This window comes from Protopterus annectens, chromosome 1.part2, assembly GCF_019279795.1.
Source record: "Protopterus annectens isolate FY-2018-M chromosome 1.part2, PAN1.0, whole genome shotgun sequence".
Lineage (NCBI taxonomy): Eukaryota > Metazoa > Chordata > Ceratodontiformes > Protopteridae > Protopterus > Protopterus annectens.
Window position 1 is genome coordinate 832,844,975 of NC_056727.1, and position 24,862 is coordinate 832,869,836.

The 24,862-nt window shown below is 39.8% G+C and overlaps 1 protein-coding gene across 3 annotated transcripts in view; it reads left to right on the top strand.

The window, feature by feature from the left end:
• The window catches only part of RIOX1 (ribosomal oxygenase 1), a 1,390,763-nt gene that overhangs the window by 132,790 nt on the left and 1,233,111 nt on the right, over positions 1–24,862 (top strand). The window contains exon 1 of one of the 3 annotated variants that reach the window (XM_044059122.1): positions 8,586–8,972. The exons of the other annotated variants lie outside the window; for them this stretch is intronic. Within the exon in view, the coding sequence (XP_043915057.1) occupies positions 8,898–8,972 (75 nt within the window). The 5' untranslated portion in view covers positions 8,586–8,897. Of the gene's footprint in view, positions 1–8,585; positions 8,973–24,862 lie in introns of those variants that run through there. 3 annotated transcript variants of the gene reach the window in all.

Genomic DNA, 24,862 nt, shown 5'->3' on the forward strand with positions numbered 1-24,862 from the left:
CAGTAATTTGATTAAGGTCAACCAACTATACTCAACTCTGAGAGGAGCATCCATGTATAGAGAAGAACTCCAGGGATCATCATGTACCATAAGCTATATGCTTCCCTGCACCTCAACACCCACCATACAAAAGACTGTAATCATGGGTCATTATCCACATAATGGAAGAATTCGATTTTTGCTTGTAAGTCCTGCTGTCCCATGTGCATGCCTATAGCATCCAGGGGTTGGTGTACAATTGGCCTTGTTATTGCCATTCATGCTTTTGTGTGTGATGTAATCTTGGCCCACATCCCCCTTGCACACAGCACCTACTTGTCAACTCTGGTCCCCAAATTCTACCAAGAAAGTGTGCCAGACAAAGGCTCTTTCCTACTTTCCCTGAGGAAAAGTGAGCAGGCTAAGTAGCATTGCCCCTTTCCTCCCCCATGTACTGCTAACAGCAGCCCAGTCCACTAAATTAACTTCATTCACCTTCTAAGACAGTACAGCTGGCTAGAAGATAATGTCTAGGCATGCCTTAAAGACAAATTATGAGTAATGCCAGTGAAACACTTATACACTTTTTGTTGCATCATTTTACAGTTTCTATTCCCACTTCTAAACAGTTTTGAGAAAAGGATTGCCATGCATTTTGCATGAAATTTACAATGAACTGCTCATGTTTCAGAACACACACATTTGGTGACTGGCAAACTATTGTTTCTATTCCTTCTTTTTCTGCCAAGGTACCGGTCCATGCCTTAACGCCCTCTTCCCCTTTTTGAACTTACTGGATTAAGGCAGGGGTGCTAACCCTCCCCCATTATATACAGAATTAACTGAATATACAGCTTGCTGGTATATATGGTCATAACAAAAACATAAGTTAGGCTGTTCTGGATGGTAGGTATGGTAAAATGACATCCTTAAATAGGTATAGTCTTCATTTTTATTTATTTAACATTTGTTATCTTGGAAAATAGTCTGGTCCAACGACCCTTTTCAGCCTGGACCTGGACAAAGTAGGCAAATACAAGGTACACAGAAATACACAACACAACACACACACACACACACACACACACACATATATATATATATATATATATATATATATATATATATATATTCAAATGAGTAAGTGCATAAGATGCATCACAAAAATTCTAAGAAGCAGTAAATTCAAATAAGGAAGCAATGAAATATGATATAAAGTAAAATTGGTATCATATACATCTAATCAAAATTTTCTACAATTAGTACTATATATTTATGATAAAAAAAATTTTGACATGAGTATAAGGAGATGAGGCGCATGGCAAAGACAGAGGTGGCGAAAGCTAAGGATAAGGCTTATGGAGAGTTGTATGAGAGATTGGACACTAAAGAGGGAGAAAAGGACCTGTACAGATTGGCTAGACAGAGGGACAGAGCTGAGAAAGATGTGCAGCAAGTAAGGGTGATAAAGGATAGTGAGGGAAATGTACTCACAACCGAGGAGAGTGTGTTGAGTAGATGGAAAGAGTACTTTGAAGGGCTGATGAATGAAGAGAATGAGAGAGAGAGAAGGTTGGATGATGTGGGGATAGTGAATCAGGAAGTGAAACAGATTAGCAAGGAGGAAGTAAGGACAACTATGAAGAGGATGAAGAATGGAAAGGCTGTTGGCCCAGATGACATACCAATGGAAGCATGGAGGTGCTTAGGAGAAATGGCAGTGGAATTTTTAACTAGATTGTTTAATTAAATTTTGGAAAGTCAGAGGATGCCTGATGAGTGGAGAAAAAGTGTTTTGGTACCTATCTTTAAGAATAAGGGTTATGTGCAGAGTTGCAGTAACTACAGAGGGATAACATTGATCAGTCACAGCTTGAAGTTATGGGAAAGAGTAGTGGAAGCTAGGTTAAGAAGGGAGGTGATGATTAATGATCAGCAGTATGGTTTCATGCCAGGAAAGAGCACTACAGATGCAATGTTTGCTCTGAGAGTGTTATTGGAGAAATACAGAGAAGGTCAGAAGGAGTTGCATTGTGTCTTTGTAGACTTGGAGAATGCAGGTACAGGATATGTATGAGGGTAGTATGACAGTGGTGAGGACTGCAGTGGGAGTGACAGATCCGTTTAAGGTAGAGGTGGGATTACATCAAGGATCAGCTCTGATTCCTTTCTTATTTGCAGTGGTGATGGACATGTTGACAGATGAGATCAGACAGGAGGTCCCGTGGACTATGATGTTTGCAGATGACATTGTGATCTGTAGTGAGAGTAGGAATCAGGTTGAGGAGACTCTGGAGAGGTGGAGATATGCTCTAGAGAGCAGAGGAATGAAGGTCAGCAGGGCTAAGACAGAATATATGTGTGTAAATAAGAGGCAGGGTAAAGGAATGGTGAGGATGCAGGGAGTAGAGCTGGTAAAGGTGGATGAGTTTAAGTACTTGGGATCAACAGTTCAGAGTAATGGTGAATGTGGAAGAGAGGTGAAGAAGAGAGTACAGGCAGGGTGGAATGGGTGGAGAAGAGTGTCAGGAGTGATTTGTGACAGACGGGTACCAGTAAGAGTGAAAGGGAAGGTCTACAAGAGGGTAGTGAGGCCAGCTATGTTATATGGGTTGGAGACAGTGGCATTGACGAAAAGGCAGGAGTCAGAGCTGGATGTGGCAGAGTTAAAGATGTTAAGATTTGCACTTGGTGTGACTAGGATGGATAGGATTAGGAATAAGTATATTAGAGGGTCAGCTCATGTTGGACAGTTTGGAGACAAAGCAAGAGAGACGAGATTGCATTGGTTTGGACATGTGCTGAGGAGGGATGATGGGTATATTGGGAAAAAGATGCTAAGGATAGAGCTGCCAGGTAAGAGGAAAAGAGGAAGGCCTAAGATAAGGTTTATGGACGTGGTGAGAGAGGACATGCAGGCAGTTGGTGTGACAGAGCAAGATGAGGAGGATAGGAAGAAATGGAAAGAGATGATCCGCTGTGGCGACCCCTAATGGGAAAAGCCGAAAGATGATGATGATTTATGATAAAAAAATTAATCACTGAAGAATCATTGACAAAGACAAAATGATGAGGGACACAGGTCCAAAAATAAGGGAAACCTCTGTGGATATTATTCATTTGGAAAGCAGCTAGAATGTGTGGATTTTAATTAGTATGCATTTCTTCAAGACAAAAGCCTCTAAATTTTGTCCCATCAGCTTCTCTCCTTATTGACTGGGTCTACCAAGCTCTCTTTAGCCTCCACGAGGCTCAACCTGATCCACATCCAGGGCTGGTGAGGAGACCGAGGACACCGGTGTGAGATCATACTGCTGCTGGATAGTGTATCCTAACTCCTGTCACATTACATCAGCTTTGGAAGCTCCACGATTGCTGCCCTCAGGAGGTGCATGTACCCTTCCAGCCATGTGCAACCTCCTGACTAAGCAGGACCCCACTTATAAAACATGGAGTCTATTTGGATCTTTATGCTGCTTTACTGCAATGAGCCCAGGTTGCCTCCCTCCCCCCAGGATGGGCAAGCTGACATCTGCTGTTATAAATATTCTATTTATATGTCCCAAGGAGTTGACCAGTTGTTCAGGATTTGGGAACTTATGTGGACAGAGACTTAACTTTTGACCAACATGTGTCCATTGTTGTAAGAAAGTCCTTCTATACTGCACAGTTTATAAAAAATTCATAGTGTCTAGACCTATGGATGTCATTGTCCCCCTTTTCTCAGTCCTAATTAGGCAAGTCATTGAATATAATACCCTCTTTGGCATGTATCTGTCCAGGCACAAGCAACAACTGAAACACCCACAGAGATACCTTAATAAAAAGATACAAGGCCTAAACAACATGTCCTACATGGAGTGACTCAAAACCCTGACACCATATTCCATATCCTACAGACTGCTAAGAGGTGACCTGTGTCTGGCGTACAAGACATCTTCCAACCTATTACTGATGGAGTTACTGCACATCAGCAAGTCGCATGGCATCAAAAATACTCAGTCTAGAGATCTAAACCTCTTCTGCAGTTTCAACAGAACAGTTTAGAGGGACAGGTATATCTTGCAGAGGAGAGGATACTGCTGCTGTGGAACAGACTCACCATCCACATAAAACAAAGTTCATCCCCGTCCATATTCAAGTGCAACTTAGATCTATGGATGGGAAAGAGAACATTTACACCAGGACTGCCCCCTGTACTAGTAATGGACAGAGGCAGCTCCTACTGTATCTTATGCACATCTCCCCTCAAATTATCTATGGTATGATCCCAGTTATTCTCATTAGTGATAATATATAATTACAGACCATGGAATAAGTAAGATCATGCTATAACCAAGTGGGATAGGTTATTTTGAGTACAAAAAGAGAACTTGGCTAGACTTAAAGTGTCCCCCAAGGGCAGCTAGCTAAGTACTTACCTATGAAACTGTGATAATATGAACCTATTCTCTCCCTGTTGCACCTCCACTACCCTTGCTGCTAACAGAAAAAAGGTTATTTAAGGGATACTGTAAGGGCTTTAACCTTCTGTACCATGGAATCCAGCTCAAAATGTAATTACTGGTGTTAGTGAATTCATTTCTTCACTGTTATGCTATAAAATCACATTTTTTATTAGGGACAGGTCACATTTTTAAGGCAAAATCAGGGACATCTAAGTGCTATGCACCACTCGTTTTATTCTACAATAAAAATAATCATTCAGAAAAATAAATTAAATATTGTATGTTAACAATTCTGCTAAGATTGCTGTTACTAATTCAACTGCAGCTGCTAACATGTTCCATGAACTTTTTAAGTTATATGAAATGTACCGGAAAGGTAGCTAAAACAGACATTGCACTTTATGTTCTTCAGAAAAAAAGTGTATGAATCAAAATATTCTGATTCTGTTAATTTTTAAGAGTATTCCTAATTATTTTTATCTTTGTCAAGTATTACTAATTGAAGAGATTGACCAATGTGTCCCCTGCTTGCTTCCCATCTCTCTCTCTCTCTATATGTGTATATATATATATATATATATATATATATATATATATATTTAAATATACACACGCACGTATACACACACACACACACACACACACACACACACACACACACACACACACACACACACAAGTCTCATTAAACCTGTGCTTTGTCATGCATAACATCCTAATAAGGTAACAACAACTATCCCTCTTTACACAGGACAGTCACTATTTGAGCACTTGCATTCTTTGCAAAAACAAAAAAAAACGGAAAACTGCAAATGTTCTGAGATTTTAGGACAAAATGAATTTCCTAATTTTCCATTAAGAGTTGCATAAATTAATTATTTTGTTATCTGTGGTGGTTTAGTGTTTATGGACTGTCGAATATGTGGTGCAAAACAAAAACGGAAAACTGCAAATATTCTGAGATTTTAGGACAAAATGAATTTCCTAATTTTCCATTTAGAGTTGCATAAATCAATTATTTTGTTATCTGAAATACCTTGTTTCCACTAATTCCTGCATAAAACAATTATGTTGTATCTGAAACAGCTTCATATTATACTAAACAACAGAAGCAACTTAAAATCTACAAGAGGAACTTCTATTTTGCCAAAAAGTGAAGTCCAGTCCTTTGTTGATATGGTTTCTTCTGCAAAATGTCAAGTTTCCATGAAAAAATGTCCCACTTTGGGTATTTGAAAACATGGCAACCCAAATCAGCAGTTCAGAAACAAGTTAATTGTTCTTCATGTCACCTTACACAAAACTCAGCTTTTGCCATGGACAAATATTTTGAAAATAGTTACTTGCAGCATCCAAAAGATCACTCTCTGAAAGCAGTGTAATTGGTTCTTATTTGCTTACTTATTTACATTTGTTTACGAATAAAGCAATGATCAAGCATGGCCAATTGCAGGTCCAGCCTGGGTCTGTAATGAACATTCAGTTACTACAACACAAACCACAAGCAGAAAATGCAATACAAATACAAGATAACCAGTGGTACAGCAGTGAATTATATTATATTATACATAAATTCTCTATGATAGCAATGTATTTTGATCAAAAAGCTGGGGGAAAATCAGAGGTGAATCAAGTTGGATGTTTATCAATAGAAAGAGAAGCATTGCAAACTCAGGAGATTATAGGGAAGTCCACGTGTTAGTAGGGAAAAGTAAGTATGGAGGGGATTATAAGGGGTTGAAGAATTATATAGATATTGTGACATCCCTGCTCTGGGCTAGTAATCAAGGAGACTTAATCCTCACCACTGACACCGGTGAGGGATGTTCATTTGGATCAAAAATGGATACACACAGTGTTTCCAGATGCAGCTCTCTGCACCAAGCACAATTTCCCTTAAGAGCACACAGGGAACATACTTAGTCTTGGGGGCTGGTTCTCTCTCTTTCTCCAGGCCCCTGATAAGGCTACCCACTGACACAGCTGTAGAGTTGAGTCCTCACCTGAGTGTTCCAATCCAGATCCTCCACCACCCTCTCTGTGAAACCAGTGCTCTGTGTCCCTGCTCCAAGTAGCTGACACACACACTCTTTGAGAGTTGATTTTCACACACACACACACACACACACACACACACACACACACACACACACACACACACACCTGGGAAAGGCTGACACAGATTTACCAGCTATGCCCAGACTATAAGGTAGTCCCACCACCACCAGAACACTCCAAAGCCAGCTACTCTAAGATTCTTACATGGGAACATGAAAATACTAAATATCTACTTACAATAAACACTGGAGTTTCAATCACATGAAATATTAAAAATGATACAAATGGATAGATTCACACAGATACAGAAAAAAACAGTACTTCACTAATCCCACTATATATCCCTGACTGATTTAAAGAGTTACTATTCCCTGGTTAGTTACTAAAGCAAGGCAAGATGAAGTAGGTGAGTGGTCCTTCCTTCTTTGTCAGGTTTCAGAAACAGATTGCTAAGAGACTTCTGTCTTATCTAGTATTAAAACATAATTTCAGTGCTAGATTACAGAATGACAACACATACATCTGGTCATCTTACTCTGGTTCCCACACTAATCCCCCTTTACTAGAACCTGAACCAGAATATAGCCCTTAGGTGTTACCATACACACAGATATAGCTTTGCTGAGATGTGTTATAGCATCTGGAAGCTATAAAACCATTTCAAAACTTCCACCCTTTCAGGGTAGTAATTAGTTCACCCCTAAGGACAATACAGTAGGATTCCTTGTCCTGGTTTTCACATACATTTCATCTCTAGCTGCAATCAGAAGTGTAAGATACACTCTTTATGGCCTAAACCAAGTAATTTAATTTCAGACTATTTGTCAAAGTTAGCTGGACTGAGATTAACCTCTTCTTTTCCAGTATCCTCTGTTACAATACAGTCTGGCATACAGGTATATTTCTTTTCTGTCCAGCAGGAACCACTGTTGGTACATTTTAACACAATCAGCTTTACAAATACATTTTCAGCACAAGCATCTGTTCATATCAGTTTGATATACAAATGACATGTATTGTTTTTACAAAATGCCAGCTAGCTATGCTGGCATATGTTACACATCCACTGCCTTACTTCTGCTGGCATAGCTGGCGATACCTTACAATGTCACAGATGTTTACAAGGTGTTTGTTGTATCTTGGGGGTTATAGAGGTGTCAATGGAAAGGGTAATGAGTAGATGCAGTAGGACATTGGATTCATTTTGTGACAACGATTTGTCTTATTACAGTTGTATTTACATTTCTCTTGAAAAATTTTGTTTGAATTGGCATCAGGAGTTACAGTATTCAGGCATTTAAATTATATGTTCAGGTAGGAATTGCCATAGTTTGGGGGCTAGCCTAGGACCAAGAAACTGTGGTCAGTGCAGTTAAATTTAGAGGTGGCTATTTGGAGTACAGGTGTTATTTTAGGGTGGCTTCTGAAATTGTATTGTGGGGTGGATTCATGATGAGCGGCAACGAGTGGCTTGGTTAAGCAATTTGAAGAGTAGAAAGCCTAAGAGGAAACTTGTCTGGCTTCTTCAGCTAGCTATTTGGCTTTTATGTGAGGAAAATATATATATTTTCTATTTTTGTATTTAGTTATGATGTTTGAAGTGTCTCTTATACCTTTAACCAGATTCAGAGTTATGGTTACAGTTAGAATTAGTGCTAGGGTTTTAGTGTTAAGATTTTAGTGTTAGGATTTTAAGGCATACTTTTCATATTCTTTGCTTACAAACTCTGTACAAGGCCAAAAAGGGACAGGAGACACAAAATCAGAGACACGTGTTAAATATTATTACGCTTCTTCAGGTTTAGCTGCATTTTCAGAGCAATAAGAACGAAACCCAATAATGCCTGGCATTATTGAGTGATTCTAATAATCAGTGATTTATCAGAAAACTAAAAATGTTAGAGGGACAGGACAAAAAATGAAGGAAAATTAGGGACGGTGGAGAGGTATATTTTAGGGTTAGCGTGAGAGTTTACAGATTAATGCTAATATTTTAGGTTTATAGTTACAGTTTTTATGTTTGGGAACTTAGATCCTTAGATTACGTTTCCTGGGGAGCATAATAATGAAACACGCAAACTTTTTGTTTCCCAGGCACAAGTTCCCACGATCCAGCGTAAGTGTTGTACTTATTCAGAAAAACAAGTACGCAAGCGAGGATTGTCGCTAAAAGTAACCAACGGCAAGATTTGTTTTGATTGTATAATTTAAAATTCAAATGAAGTGTGATACACTACGAGAAGATTAAGTGTCTATTTCCAAACATTGTACTGACACTGAGATAAGTGTTTAAAGCTTAAAAGCATTACTGAAGCGCAGTGAGGCAGAAAGTAGTTCGATTACGCACGGACGCTGTGCAGTGCGACACGTGAAAGTTAAGCTGCTATGTTGTTATTTTTTAAGTAGTCTAAAATGAAAATTAAACGCATGTCTGCTTTTGCTATTTATCGTTCCATTCCTACAGAAAAATGTGGTTTGCAGGAAAAGGTAAGGATTACAAATGTTCAAATTTAAACAGAATATGAAGGATGCTGGAAATAACTTTAAATGTGTGCAGAGAGAGGTCTTCACAGCTTTATTGCATGCTTTTGCGTTTTTTGAGAACATGTTTCATGCTATTCTTTATCATAATAGTGATGGTGGTCTTCAATATAAAATGTGGAAGTTCCTCTTGATATTAGTTTATTCTAATGCGATCGGCAATTTGAGAATTCATTGTTATGAAAGCAAACTTGTCCATTTTGTTTACTGCAAAAGGAATTGTTATTGGTTTATTTATTGGGTAGGGGTTCGTGCCCCTCCTTTACTTGAAATATGGTAGTGCTAGAAGCAACTGCTTCAGGAGGGTGTAAAGTTCGCTATCAACCAAATGATGCTGGCGTATTTGATTTTCTGATTGAAATGTGCCGTGTTTTCGTCTGTCAGTCGTGCTCCATGTTATGGGTTACTTGTTTATATATGGTGTATTATTTTTAGTTTTAACTAAGGTGTAATGAGTTGCTTTAAACCATTCGAGTGCTCTCCGAAGTAAAGGCAGTCTGCTTCGTCACCGCTGGACAGGGATATATACTAAGTAAATACCACTGTGTTGCCCATCAGATTTGTTTACTTAACTTTAGGAAGTCCGGTTAAGTGCACTGGCAGTGGCACTTGTGCCCTTTTCAGATACGACCAGTCTGTAATAGCAGTAACACGGTTATAGTATACAGTTGCATAGCTCTCAACCTTCCATCTCCAAAATGAGGAACACTAGCCCTCATAATGTGGAACAAATGGGCAAAATGTGGAACATATACTAATGGCTTACTAACAACTTCACCTAGGAAGGCCATAGGATGGTTAAAATATGCTGGTTTAGGAAGGCCATAGGATGGATAAAATATGCTGGTTTTACTTCTAAAGAAGGTCTTTTAATGAATGAATAGGATTAATTTCTATTTACCATGGAATTCACTTACAAGAATTCCTAACACTGAATGTGTGACAGAGTCTTTCAATGTGGAACTTTGAGGAACATGAACTTTTTAAGACCCCAAATGAGGTACATTCCTCGTAATGAGGTACACTTGAGAGGTATGTACAGTTGACATACATACCTTCCAATGTCTTGGCTCAGTAATTATGATGAAAGACAAATAATTGGGAGACAAAGACCCAAAGTCAGGACAATTTTTAAATCTTGTTCTTAGAAATTGGAATGTTATGCATTAGCATACATTCTCCGATATATATGAACTTCGAAACTCAAATGTCTGTTGTCATTTACTGACCTCAGTCCTTAGTGATTTACCAGAAAATCCTGGACAGTTGAGAGGTACGCTGACATGTGCATAGGTGTTTATAGTGAAGTGTAGTAATCTCTCATGCACAGTAAGAAGCCCTGGTTACTTCCAGCCTTAGCTGAGAAACAGCATAAATACATATTATATTAAGTTGTTTTTATTTTGGTGAGGGAGGATCATCAGTTTTCCCTCTTAGTGCAGCTGTAGGTTGCTATGAAAAAAAACAGTGATTACATAGAGCTTGCATGCTTATCTTTCTTCCTAAAATGCGATTGCTTGCAAGTTTAAAATCTTGGATACCCTTTCAGTATTCTGATCTTAAAACGCTCTACCTAACCTTCAAGCTGTCTCCCTAAACTTAATGCTAAAACTCTGTTTGTCATCCTAAAGCATTATCCCTAAACCAAACCGTCATTGCTAGCCCTAACCCTGAAACTCCTACCCTTAATCCTAGTACTCTTTCCCTAACTCTAAAACCCCGTCCCCTAATTCTAAGCCTACACTCTCTCCATAACCCTAAAACACCTAACCTTAATTCTAAAAACGCCCTCACTAGCCTTAAGTCTTAGCTTTAATCCTAAAACTGTACAAGTAACCCTAAAGGTTTTTAACCCAAGTCCAAAAAATTTACCTTAAATACAATGAAGTGAATTACCTGTCTACTATTCTGATACTTCCCCTTTTACCTCAGAAGCATCACATTGTTGTCTTTCTTGGTATATATTGTGCTTCTCTGGGCAGCCTTTGCCAGGACCGTTAAGTAATCATTAGACAAAATACAAAATTACTGCCATTCACAGTGACTATGAAAAACATTCAAATATAAATTTGAAGTAATTGCAGTAACACTTGTAGTTATGGTCATCACAATTACAAAGTAAAAGTTATTTCCCTTGTTGTAATGCCACCTTTTTATTGTGACTGCCATTGTAAGTAATATAAGCTGGAGGTGGGGGGTAAGGCTTTCCTTACACACATAAGCAGTTGTATTTCATTCAGTATTTGAAGTTACAGTAAAATGGAGACCTCTAAATCGTATTCTGTAATATTGATTCATTTAATAAAGTATGGTTATTTGATAGATTCTCTCTGTGCTACACACTGAGATTAAACATTGCCTGATAGTGCAACTGAAATGCACACAGTCATGCCAGCTAATGTTTTACATGGGGCTGTACAACCAACATAACAAAACAACAGTATTTGTGAAACGTATTTGTTCAGTTGTGCCAGTACACATGGGAGCTCCTAAAGCTGTGCAAATGGGTCATATTACACTTCAGTTAACACAATAGACAGGCATACAAAGTTTAGATACTGGACACGCATTATATAGAGTGTAGATATTTTGAAACAATATGATTTACAGTGTAGATTTTTTTTTTTTGTTAGTGAAATACAGAACCAATTCATTAGTGCATGTGTACTAGGCAGAAAGAAAGACTGAGTACAAAAGAGAGCAAGGAGCTCTTGGTGTATGGCAAGTTTCTGCGTTTGTCTTGTAGAACTGCAGAGAAGGTTACTAAATTTACAGGAAATGTTGGTGTGCTTGAGGTGGGACACTCAGTCAACTAAAGTGTCAGGAGAGTAGTCTATGGGATGGATAAGAAAGGTGGATTCACAGTGGATCATCTGTTTCCATTTCTTCCTGTCCTCTGCATCTTACTCTGCCACATCAACCACCTCGCACCAGATCCATAAACCTTATCTTAGGCACTCCTCTTTTCCTGTTATCCAGCAGGTCCATCCTTAGCATCCTCTTCCCAGTATACCCAGTTTCCCTGCTCAGCACAGCACATGTCCAAACCAGTGCAATCTCACTTCTCTGGCTTTGTTTCCAAACCATCCAACCTGAGCTGACCCTCTAATATACTGATTCCTAATCCTGTCCATCCTAACCACACCCAGTGCAAGTCATAATGTCTTTAGCTCTGACTCCTGTCTTCTTGTCAATGCCACCATCTCCAACCCATATAACATAGCTGGTCTCACTACCCTCTTGTAAACCTTCCCTTTCACTCTTACTGGTACCCGTCTGTCACAAATCACTCCTGACACTCTTCCCCACCCACTCCACCATGCCTGCACTCTCTTCTTCACCTCTCATCCACACCCACCATACTCTGAACTGTTGATCCCAAGTATTTCAACTCATCCACCTTTACCAACTCTACTCCCTACATCCTCACCATTCCTCCTGTCCTCCCTCTCATTCACACACATATATTCTGTCTTAGTCCTGCTAATCCCAAGTATTTAAACTCGTCTACCTTCACCAGCTCTACTCCCTGCATCCTCCCTCTCATTCACAACACATGTATTCTGTCTTAGACCTGCTAACCTTCATTCCTCTCCTCTCTAGAGCATATCTCCACATCTCCAGGGTCTCCTCAACCTCTTCTGTGGGCTCACTACATATCACAATATCATCCGCAAACCTCATAGTCCACTGAGACTCCTGCCTGATCTCGTCTGTCATCCTGTCCATCACCATTGCTAATACGTGAGGGCTCAGAGCTGATCCTTGATGTAATCCTACCTCCAACTTGAACGCATCTGTCACTCCTACCGCAGACCTCACCACTTTCACACTACCCTCGTACATATCCTGTATCACTCTTACATACTTCTTTGCCACTCCCGACCTGCTCATACAATACCACAACTCCTTTCTTGACGCTGTGTCATATGTTTTCTCTAAGTCCACAAAGATGCAATGCAACTGCTTCTGACCTTCTCTATCAACACCCTCAGAGCGAACATTGCATCTGTTGTGCTCTTTCCTGGCATGAAACCATACTGCTACTCACTAATGATCACCTCCCTTCTTAACCTAGCTTCCACTACTCTTTCCCATAACTTCATCCTGTGACTAATTTTATCCCTTTGTAGTTACTACAGCTCTGCGCATCACCCTTATTCTTAAAAATCTGTACCAAAACACTACTCCACTCTTCAAGCATCCTCTCACTTTCCAAGATTTTATTAAACAATCTGGTTAAAAACACTTCTCCACTCTTCAAGCATCCTCTCACTTTCCAAGATTTTATTAAACAATCTGGTTAAAAACTCCACTGACATTTCTCCTAAACACTTCCATGTTTCCACAGGTATGTCATCCAGACCAACAACCTTCCCATTTTTCATCCTCTTCATAACTGTCCTTACTTCCTACTTGCTAATATGTTGCACTTCCTAATTCATTATCCTCACATCATCCAACCTTCTCTCTCTTCATTCACCAGCCTCTCAAAGTACTCTTTCCAAATGCTCAACACACAGTCCTTGCCTGTAAGTACGTTTCTCTCATTATCCTTTATCACCCTTACCTGCTGTACATCTTTCCCAGCTTGGTCCCTCTGTCTAGCCAATCGGTCCTTTTCCCCCTCCTTAGTGCCCAACCTTTCATACAACTCTCCATATTATCCTTAGTCTTCGCCACCTCTCTGTTCACCATACACCTCAACTCCTTATACTCCTGTCTACTTTTTTCATCTGTCTGAGAGTCCCGCTTCTTCATACACTCCTGTACTTTCTCGTTCCACCACCAGGTCTCCTTGTCCTCCTTCCTCTGTCCAGATGCCACACTGTGCACCTTTGTAGCTGTCTTCCATACCAGCTCTGCTGTAGTTACCCAGCTATTCGGTAACTCTTCACTGCCACCCAGTGCCTGTCTTTAACTCTTCCCTGAACTCCACCTCACAATCATCCTTTTTCAACTTCCACCATTTGAACCTTGGCACTGCCCTCACTTTCCTCCTCCTCCTCTTGATCACCAACATCATCTTATAGAGCACCATCCTATGCTGCCTAACTATGCTTTTCCCTATCACCACATTACAGTCTTCAATCGCCTTCGGACTTCCCCTCCTGCATAGAATATAATCCACTTGTGTGCATCTTTCTTCACTCTTGTACGTCACCTTATGCTCTTCCCTCTTCTTAAAATACATATTCACCACAGCTATGTCCATCCTTTTCACAAAATCCACTACAATCTGATCTTCTGCATTCCTGTCCTTAACACATCATTTCCTCATCCCCTCTGTTTCCTGTCCTTAACACATCATTTCCTCATCCCCTCTGTTTCCTTCACCAACATGCCCATTGAAAATTCCACCCTTGGAAACACTCACTGTGATGATTGGGGAGAGATAGGTGAATGCTGCCAGCCTAGTCAAATAGAATTTGATACATAATTCTATCAACTGTATAAATAAAATGTAAAATGCAGGCATGTTTTCTTGATAATAAATGTAAAATACAGACATGTTTCTTGAGTGTAAAGAATACTGCGAAATGTGGAACTGCAAAATATGTGACAGCATTGCACTCTCTACTGGTCCAGTGAAGCCTGTTGTACCCTTTCATGTTAGAATTTGGCCCCAGGGTGGCTGGATGAAGATTTCATACCCATTGTTTTAAGGCTAAAGTTTATGACTAGAATTTAGATGTGGAAGGTGCTTTATTGCTCTGGTTTCTGCTAGCATATACATGTGAAATGTCTTCTATTGTAAGTTTCTGTGCAGGTGTTCGATTGCTAAATAATGCAGTTTGTTTGCCTGGGAAAAACTAAGTGTCAAAAATGATGTAATTTAGGGAGGGACCCAGTAAACATGTTTGTTAGTAATGTTTAAGTACTATTTCTCACAAGAGACTGAAAGCATTTTGACTTTAACTTACCAGCACTCTGCCTTGTGCTCACATGTAAGTCTTAGCACTATGATTCCTTATAGGAATAGTTAAAGCTAGTAAAGATTAATTAGGTATTTTCAGACCTGTCCTACTCTGTGGTGTAGTAGTTTTGTCTTGTGTTTTAATTATTTATTATTAAATATTTTTAAAACCTTCTACCTGTGGCTGGTTTGTGTGGAGATAAGCTCTAGAGTACATTGTATATTTATAGAGGTTATTGTAATAGGCCACTCTAAAGTAAGCCTTGACTGTTAGTCATACTACCATTGGATATTAATATTGCACAGTAATAATTTGACACCCTTTTAAGGGCCTTTTAGTAGCTGATATTATTAACTGGGTGGTGGCAGTAATTACTACAGTGTAGTCTGGGTAAAGGGGCACAGCTGGAGAATCTGTGTCAGTCTTTCCCAGGAGTGTCTGTGAAGTTGTATAAATACTTATCTCAAAGCGTGTGTGTGTTGTGTCAGCTACTTGGCAGGGATACGAAGCACTGGTTAGACAGAGAGGGTACTGGAGGGTTTAGCTTGCCCAGTTAGGCTGAGACCTGGACCCTATAGATGTGCCAGTGGGGAGTCTTATTGGGGACTTGGTGAGCAAGGGAGCAACCAGCCCCAGACTGACTGTGATCTCTGTTTGCACTTAAGGGAAATTGTACTTTACTGTGCGTATTAGTTATCCTTTTCTCTTCTATGAGACAACCTCCCTGGTGTTAGTGGTGAGGATTGAGGCTCCTTGATTGCTGGGCCAGGGCACGGTCATCACACTCACCACCACTTCATCCAATTCACCCCCAAATTTTTCTCATCCATCGCACATCCAGCTTGCGGAGCATATGCACTAACAACATTCATCATCACACCATCAGTTTCCAGTTTCATAAACATCACTCTGTCTGACATTCTTTTCATCTCCAAAACACTCTTGGCATACTGTTCCTTCAGGATAACCCCTATCCCATTTCTCCTCCCATCCACACAACGATAGAATAATTTGAACCCACCTCCGATACACCTGGCCTTATTCACCTTCCATCTGGTCTCTTGCACGTACAGTATATCAACCTTCCTTCTCTCCATCATATTAGTTCTCTCCCTATACCAACCCTACTGCCGACATTTAAAAGTTTGTACTCTCAATACCACACTCTTAACCTTCCTCCTCTCTTACTGCCTTTGGGCATGCCTTCCCCTCTTCTTCTCTTTCGGCCAACAGTAGTCCAGTTTCCGCCAGCACCCTGTTGGCTAACAGTACTGGTGGTGGTCGTTGCTAACCTGGGCCTTGACCAATCCAGTATAGAAATCTGTATTGTTATCTGCATATGTCATGTGACAAAAGTTTTATATCTGATGCCCTTCCTGGTGTAACCCTCCCCATTTATCCAGGCTTGGGACTGGCACAAAGAAATGCACTGGCTTGTGCATCCCCAGTGTCTGGGTAGCTAACTTAGATAAGAGTAATAGGTACTTATTGCCTTTGAAACATCATAGCTTATTTACAGTTTTACCAGTTAAGCAGATTCAGTGGATATTGTTAACATACAGACTAATTTAGTGCTGATTTCACCCCTTGAACATCTATTTCAAGCCCACATATCATTGGTGGAATCGTGACACTAGTCATCACAAGAGGGCACATACTGTGAAGGTATTCTCCAAAATGAAGAATATCTCTACCATGCGGCCTGACATTATACCAGGGTGCTTAACTTAATAGCACTAAGAAAATATTGATGGACATGCTTCTCAAAACTCTTTAACTTTGACATGTCAACTAGCTTTGTTCTACAGGCAAGCAGCTGTTTTTATGCCACTCCACAAGGCAGTAGTACCTCAGACAGTGGGAATTAGACATAGCTGCCTTACAGGACTTTTATGCAGACCTAATTGCCTATGTTATCAGAAATCTTATAAGAGTCTACCTCCAGAAATTTGGCTTTGCCAAGAGTAGTCAGAGTCTTGTAACCCTTTTTTAGAGGGTAACTCTGGCTGTTGACTGTGTACAAGAATTTAATACAGCATACCTTGCCCTTACCAAGGCATTTGATATCATACCACGTGCAAATGTAATAAACAGATTGTACTAACTCCAAATTGCCCAAGAATCTTTTTCTGCCATAGAAACATGGTTATCCGACTCGCAGCTAATACTTAACCCTAAAAAACCACAACTATTGCTGTTTCATCCCTAAAACGCCACAGACCCAATTCTCCCTATTTAAAATAATCCCCTCAAACAATACCCCCCATCGCACCAGTCTCACAAACCAAACTATTAGGAGTTATCATAGATGACATGAAATTTGACAAACATATTGTGCAAACAATAACAAAAGTCTATAAAAAACTTGGCACCCTCTACAGATGCAAAAACTACCTCACCAATAACAGTAGAGCCACCATCGCAAAAAGTCACCTACTCTCAACACTTCTCTGTGCTTCCCCCATACTACCTAACCTATATAAAGGAGACTTAAACAAATTAACCAGCTGCTATAACAAAATTGCAAGGTTTTCTACCGACTCAGCTTTCAGGACCCACCATTGTCTAGCCCTGAAACAACTATCCTGGCTGGAACTTCCAGATCTCCTGACCTATAATCAGCTTACAATTGCACATCAGATCCTATGCCACCCCCAAAATCCCCATCACTAAAAGGCCTAGTAAATCACTACACTAACAATCGTCTTCTAAGATCCACCAACAAAGCAGTAGTTGAAATATCCAAATGCAAGAATAGTTTAGGTGACTCCCTGTACTCTAGTGCCATTGCAAAAATATGGAACACCCTTCCTCTAGAAATTCAGATCCAGATAATAAACATAACTTTAAAATCCTTCTCCAGTCCTACTTAACCAGCTCATGGAAGTGCACCTGCTTAGACCAAGGATAAACTCAACTAGATCAATATCTTATTCTACTCCAGGTACCACACAAGGTTTCTTCACTTATTCCACATATGTGCACACAGACACTGGTTGGTCTATTTCTCAAATGTTTCACTTGATCCTACAATGATACCTTAAGGGGTTAAGGGTTTAAGGGTATTTTCTCCTTCAATCTACTTTCTACTGTATTTTCCTTCAATGTACTCTTTTCTCCATGGTTAACTTTTTATGCACATGGTTGCACATATTCGTCGTATCTACTATCTACTCTATTTTTGTTCTACTATGTACTCCATTCTACTGTCTACTCTATTTTCCTTCTGTTTACTACCTATAACATTCTTTGTGTCTGACTCTATGCATATTTTTGCAAGTTTTCTAATGTATATGTTTGCATGTATTTTTTAAGTATAATTGCATCTGTATGTTCGTGTATTGCCAGTATTGTACTGTGATGATTTTCTCTAAAGATAATTCACTATGCATATTTTATCATGTACATTTGGTATTGTGTATGTTGCTGTACTATCTTTTCTTTTTTTTGTTTTTATGTGTGGAGCTTTTCTCCCAGGGCCTCCGCTGAAAATGGGCAACTTTCCCAGTCGGACTCTCCCGGTAAACAAATGTAAAATAAATCATCTGTATGTGGTTAGGTGGATAGCCATCTGGCGTAGAGATAGGGCTTGCACTGGGAGAGTGAGTGGAGCATTCTGTAAGACTATGAAGGTGACCAATGGATTCCTGTAAGGATCATTTCTGCGACCACTGCTGTTTGATGTCTACTACTCTGCTCTCTGTTTATCAAATGAGGATCTCTGGTTAACAAAGATTGCTGATGGTTGTACACCAGAAGTTGTTAAGTGCCCACTGACATACATGCACTCCAGCCAGAGCTTGTGCTGTTCAGAAGCTGTTGAACTAAAAATGGGCTCAAGCTCTGTGCCAAAAAGTGCAGCATTGTATATTTGGCAAGAACCCCTAGCTCTTACTTGCAGCATAGGTGACGCACTTTTTCAAAATTAAAATGTTGTTAGATACCTGGGTACACGGGTGGACAGCTCCATCACTATGCAGCAATGGTTAAGAAATCCATTTACTTTGCACTGCTCATAGCTAAAGATATATTCTCCATATTTAAAGAACTCTTCACCACCTTGGACCCATCATAGAGTACAACGCCCCTTTTGGGCTATACCTTACCAAGCATATCAAGCAATGGTTGAGACCACAGAGGTTAGTAACTTGAAAGAATTTCGCTACCAGGAAAAACTAGAGGCTTTGTCCCAGTACTCAGTTTCATGTATACATCTTAGGAGTGACTTAAGCCTTGGTTATAACGGATCAAGTTGTCTTAAGAATTCTTATATTTCAGTACATCATTAATTTCAGCTAACACTAGGCCAGAGACCTCTAGGTTTATAGGTAAATACCAGGCTATCAGTCTATAAACTATTACAAGCGTAGCCAGTAACCAGAGATCAAAATCAAACCTTGTAACTTGTATCTGTGATGTAAAGACCTTAACTGTTATGACAAGCTTACCTCAAAGTCATTGGACTGTCTTTTCAAGACTGTGCATTTATAGGTTCAGAGAAAATTACTTGACTAATGACCCCAAAGGGCCTTTTTAAAAGCCTAGTCATACTTCCCAAAGTTGAGAATCAAATCTCGTATCTCTTGTTTGCCTTGCAAATAAGAGGTACAGGATGATGGCAAGTCCTCAAATCTAGTCCAACAAATAAATAAGAGTAGAAAGAGGGATATGTTTGTCATACAGCTCCTACCTGTTCTTGGGAACAACCCCCCTCTCTAAATTAAGCATTGTGACACTATCTGCCTTTAAAAAGAGATGGACAGCTGGATGGGTATTCACAAACTCGCCCCTGATATGACTGGCCTGGCCCACCTTGAAAAGAGTGGTAAGGCAAAAATGGCCTCACAGCTCTGCTGCCTTGTAACTCCTGTGATAGTTTTATGAGAGCACATGTTGACTGAGTGATGTACAGAAACAATGTTGTGCTTAGTCAGAAGGAGCTTATTGGTATAGACTAAAGCATTTGTTAGGACTTAGTCCAAAATGGAATGCTTTCCATTAAGTGGATTGAATCTACTAGGCTGATGTAGGTTTTAAAGGACAACAACGAGATTCTGTTATTAAATGTTTAACTTCTCTGTCCTTTTTTTCCTGTTTATTGTCCCTGCTATGAATAAACAACAACACAGCATTTAAAATATTTTAAATTGACCGTTTCTCTCCACTAGAACAGTACCTTACTCTACTGTGGTGGTTTAACTTTTATCCTGCCCTGAAAGTTTCCCAGTTCATGGATGTCATCACATCCATTGAATACAAGTAGTTTTCTGGCCAATTCCCTTCCCAAACTGACATCACCACAACCGTCCTAAAAACCCACCCATGCTGTGATGTCATAGCTACTAGGCCCTACCCGTACAGAAAGTAAAGGCTAGAACAAGTCTCCTGCTGTGAGCTGTCAATCACAGCAGGTAAATGCTCAAATTACCCTTGGCACTTTGACGGCTCGGGAAGTTTAGGTGTGAAGGGGGATGGGAGACGAGTCAAAGTAGTACAATTTGGGCTTCACAAAAGAAAAAAAAACTGCAATTTAGCCATTCTAAAAAGAGGCAGCAGAAAAAAGCACTTTGAAAGTCTGTTCTGTGGCATTTGCACTGTTTGTGTTTTAAGTTAGTCCTTGAACAGCATGAAATATTACTTTGACTGAAAGACAGCAGTATATGCATGTAAAATCAATGCAGTGACAGGAGCTTTAGGAAGAAAAAGGCCTGTGTGATGTAACTTTTTACAGAGGAGCACTGCATTGTGGGATACCTAGAGGCAGACTAAACAATCAGAATTACTTCGAGATGCCAGACCCTATGTGGTCAGACTCAGAAATTACGTATAAAAATATTTAAAAACCTGTAAATAATCCCAGAGTAATGTTAAAATGCAGGAAACACCAAACCATGATGAAATAAACATGTTTTTTGAGTCTGTGGGTGCAGTTTTCCTTTAATGAAAGAGAACAAGCTAAGGTTGGGGATTGGCATAATGGTTAAGGTATTTATCTTATAGCCAAAAGGTGTGGGGTTTAATTCTCAAATGGGATAATTGGCTGGGCTTCAAATGGCCCACGAGGACAGTTAGCCTAGTACTAATCTTTGAACCTATGAAGGGCATGATGCATGTTTTTCATGTTTCTTAAGTACCAACAGCAAAGATGAGATGAATTGCTTTCTTTTGAGGGAAGAGAAAGAGGAGGGATGTTTACCAGTGCAGTAATGTGTTTTGAGTTCACCTCCAGTCAGGCATTCACAAACTAATCAGTTAAGTTCAGTGTACCATTTTTATTAGGATGTGAGTGAAGAAGCTGATTTTTTTGGACTTGGAATACATGATATGTTAGAATCTTTGGTTTCATCTGTGAATCCGTGATCCTAAGAATTAGTTCACTATGGATGTGGAGTCATGGCTGTGAAAAAAAGAACTTTCGGTAATTTTCCGTTATTGGGTCAACATCGGGAAAGTGCCGTCTTTTCTAATAGGCATTTAGCACTTGGTAATTTGCAATTTGGTCTTTGTTTTAATTAAGTATATAATGTTAGAGCAGAAAAATAGCAGTTTAAAGAAGCCTGTCTAGGAGAGCAGGGGCAAAGACGGGCATATTTGGATATTCTTTTGTTTTAAAGGTAGAATAGTTGAGAATATTTTGTATGTGTTGAGGGAGATCATTCCAGGTCCTGGGAATTTTATTAGAAGAGAGAGAGTCACCATGGTGGTTGTGAGACAGTGTTATTTTTAGCAGTAGTCTATCTGAAGACCTAAGGGACTAGGTATTGACATGAGGTTGGACCAAGGTGGAGAGTGCAGGGCAGTAACTGGGGTTGTGAATGATTTTGTGGGTAAAGGTAAGTTGGTTTAATGTTAACAGGTTGGGAAGTTCAAGCCAGGTTAGTTGCTGAAGAACAGAGCAATGATGAGCTTTGTGGGGATGGTTGCCGGCAAACTTTGCCATTTTATTATAGCAGGAATCTAATTTATTAAGGTCAGCTTTGCGTGAGTTTGTGAAAATGTGTGAGCAGTAGAGAAGGATAGATAGAAGTTGAGATCTTGCTGTGGCTATTTTGGCTTGGTATGTAAGGAAAGGTTTGGCCCAGTAGAGAGATCCAAGTTTGGCATGGACTTTTTTGATTGTTAGGGATATATGTATATCAGATTTTAGCCTGTCATCTATTGTTACACTAGGAGTTTGGTGTGATATGTAGGCTCAATCTTGGTTCCATTGGCTGATTGAATAGAGAGAATTGGAGAGTGTGGCTTGGACGTTTTGTTTGTGAAAATCATTAACTTAGTCTTATTTGGGTTTAGAATGAGTTGGTGGTTAGATAAGTAAGTTTCAATTTCCTGTAGTGATATGGAGTTCTTGGTGGGTAGGGGCAGAACAGATTAGTGAAGTGTAATCTGTGTATTGTATGATCGTAGCAAGTTGGGTTGCTGAATGTAGGCTGTTGTAAATATAATAAAGAGGAGGGGGTCCAAGTATGGACCCTTGGGGTACTCCAGTGGAAACTGGCAGTAGAGGAGAAAGATTATCCTCTCATTTGGTAGCCTGTCTACAGTTTGATAGGAAGCTATGAAACCAAGCAAGAGATGATGAACTGAGACTGTAAGCGGAAAGTTTAAGTAGGAGTTGGTGAGAAACCATGTTGAAAGCTTTTGACATGTCCAGAAAAATAGCGGAGACTAGTAATCCCTTATTTTTGAGGTGTTGAATAGTGTCAATAAAAGCTATTAAGGCTGTTTAGTACTATGTTTAGCTCTGAATCCATGCTGGGTGTGGGATAGAAGGTTGTTAGTGGTTAGGTGATTTAGGAGCTGTGGGTGAATTCATTTTTCTAGGAGTTTAGTTATGGGTGGGAGGATGGCAGTGGAGTGGTAGTTGGAGATATCTGTAGATGGGCCTCTTCTGTGGAGGGGAATGATGTGAGAGATTTTCCAGAGGTGAGGTAGATAATGTTCAGAGGTAGAACGGTTGGTAAAGATAGAGATAGGATAGGCGATGGATGGGGCTGCTAGTTTTAAGAATTCATTGGGCAGTTGGTCGGCAGCAAGGCAGCAGGGTTTTAATTTGGATAGGAGCTTTTTTATGTAAGAAGTTTGAAAAGGTTTAAATGAGAAATGGTTAGTAGTTATAGTAGAGGGGTGGGGACTGACAGTGGAAGATTTTGTTGGTTATCCAGAAGGGAGGTGATAGAGTTGAATTGTGATGCTAAGGATTCGGTGATGTTGGATGTGGAAGGGGTGGCGGTTTTACCAGGGTTTAAGAGGTGGTTTAAAGTTTGCCAGAAATTTGCCAGTTATGTTTGAACTTTTGCAGACTGGTTTGGAAGTAGTGTTTTTTGTCGTTATTTATTCTTTTCTTAATTTGATTTCTTAACTGCTGATAAGAGAGGAGATTCTTTGTTTTTGGTGGATTATGCTTTTTACCTGTTGCAAGGTTGACAGCAGCTACAGTTCTTAGAAAAATTTACTTTAACTTACTATAACTTCTTCGCAGGGGGAAGTTGACAAACCCTTTTCGTTGAAAATGACAAGTGGATGTCATAGCTGAATTTATGACATAGTCTCCCGGATTTACTAATCTGCCGTACACGGCAGTTTAAGAGGAGGATGGCAGCGTGCCGTGCATAATAATGAAGGCGTGCTACTAGAGCTCCAAATCCTACACTGAGCGTGGACGAGTGCAGGGGGTGTGTCTGAGAGCAGTAGAACAGAAGAAAGTGTAAATAAACGAGTGAAACTGCTCATAGGTGTCTGCATATCTCCACCAACAGCCCCCATGTGTTCAATAGCAACAGTACATTGAAATAAAACGAAGAAACCCTTGTATTAATTTTTTTAAAACCCTGAGTACAGCTAACCGTAGGTGCGCGGGTTTGCCCATCGCTTAGCTACGGTTAAAGCAGCTGAAGAGGATAACAAGGAATATATATGCAAATGAAGCAGCACAGCAATAGTGGAGTGGTTAGAGCATCCGCCTAATGAACAGGCATTCCCGGTTCGAGTCCCACTGCAGCACAAATCATTTTCCATGGGAAATTTGTATATGAACATAATTTTACATTGTTTTGCTGTATAACCTACATAATAACATTTAAATGTGAACTGGAGTACTGCATGAAATGCACATGTGAAGTGTTAGTGTCATAATGAATAAGGCACAAGTAAGCAGGTCTAAGCACAAATAAGCAGCGCCGGTAAGCGTGTCTTAAGTGCGTTAGTGCAGAGGTAAGCATTGCCCACACAGATTAAGCAAAGTAGAAGCTAACGGAGTGTAAGAAACTGTAACCGGAGGTTAGCAATGCTTACTGTCGCACAAACCCGCTTACAACCGCTTTAAAGTGCCTTAATCACTCTGGATCCAACGGCCCATGTTCTGTCTAGCAACAAAATACACTGCCTCTGCAAGGCTCAAATCCAGGACCCTGTACACTATAGTCACAGTAGTTAACCACTAAGCCATCATAGCAAAAGGTAAGTGAGATTAAGGCCATACATCCACATGTTTATATATATATATATATATATATATATATATATATATATATGTGTATACATACATACATGTGTAAATGTGTGTGTATGTATGTGTGTGTGTATATATATATATATATATATGTGTGTGTGTATATATATGTATATATATATATATATATATATATATATATATATATATGTATGTATATGTGTGTGTGTGTGTAGATATACACAGATCTATAGCTATGATAAGAAACAGCACACAAGAATAACATATGTTCACAGGCTATGCCAATGGAAGTGAGGGGCCCAAGCAAGAATCATGTAACGCATAGCATAACCTCCCTCCCTCCCACCAGCTGGACAGAGGAAACATACACACAAACCCACAAACAATGTAAATAGTCCACTGCCCCCCAGACCACAGGCAGGATACAACCGGGGGGGTACACAGTG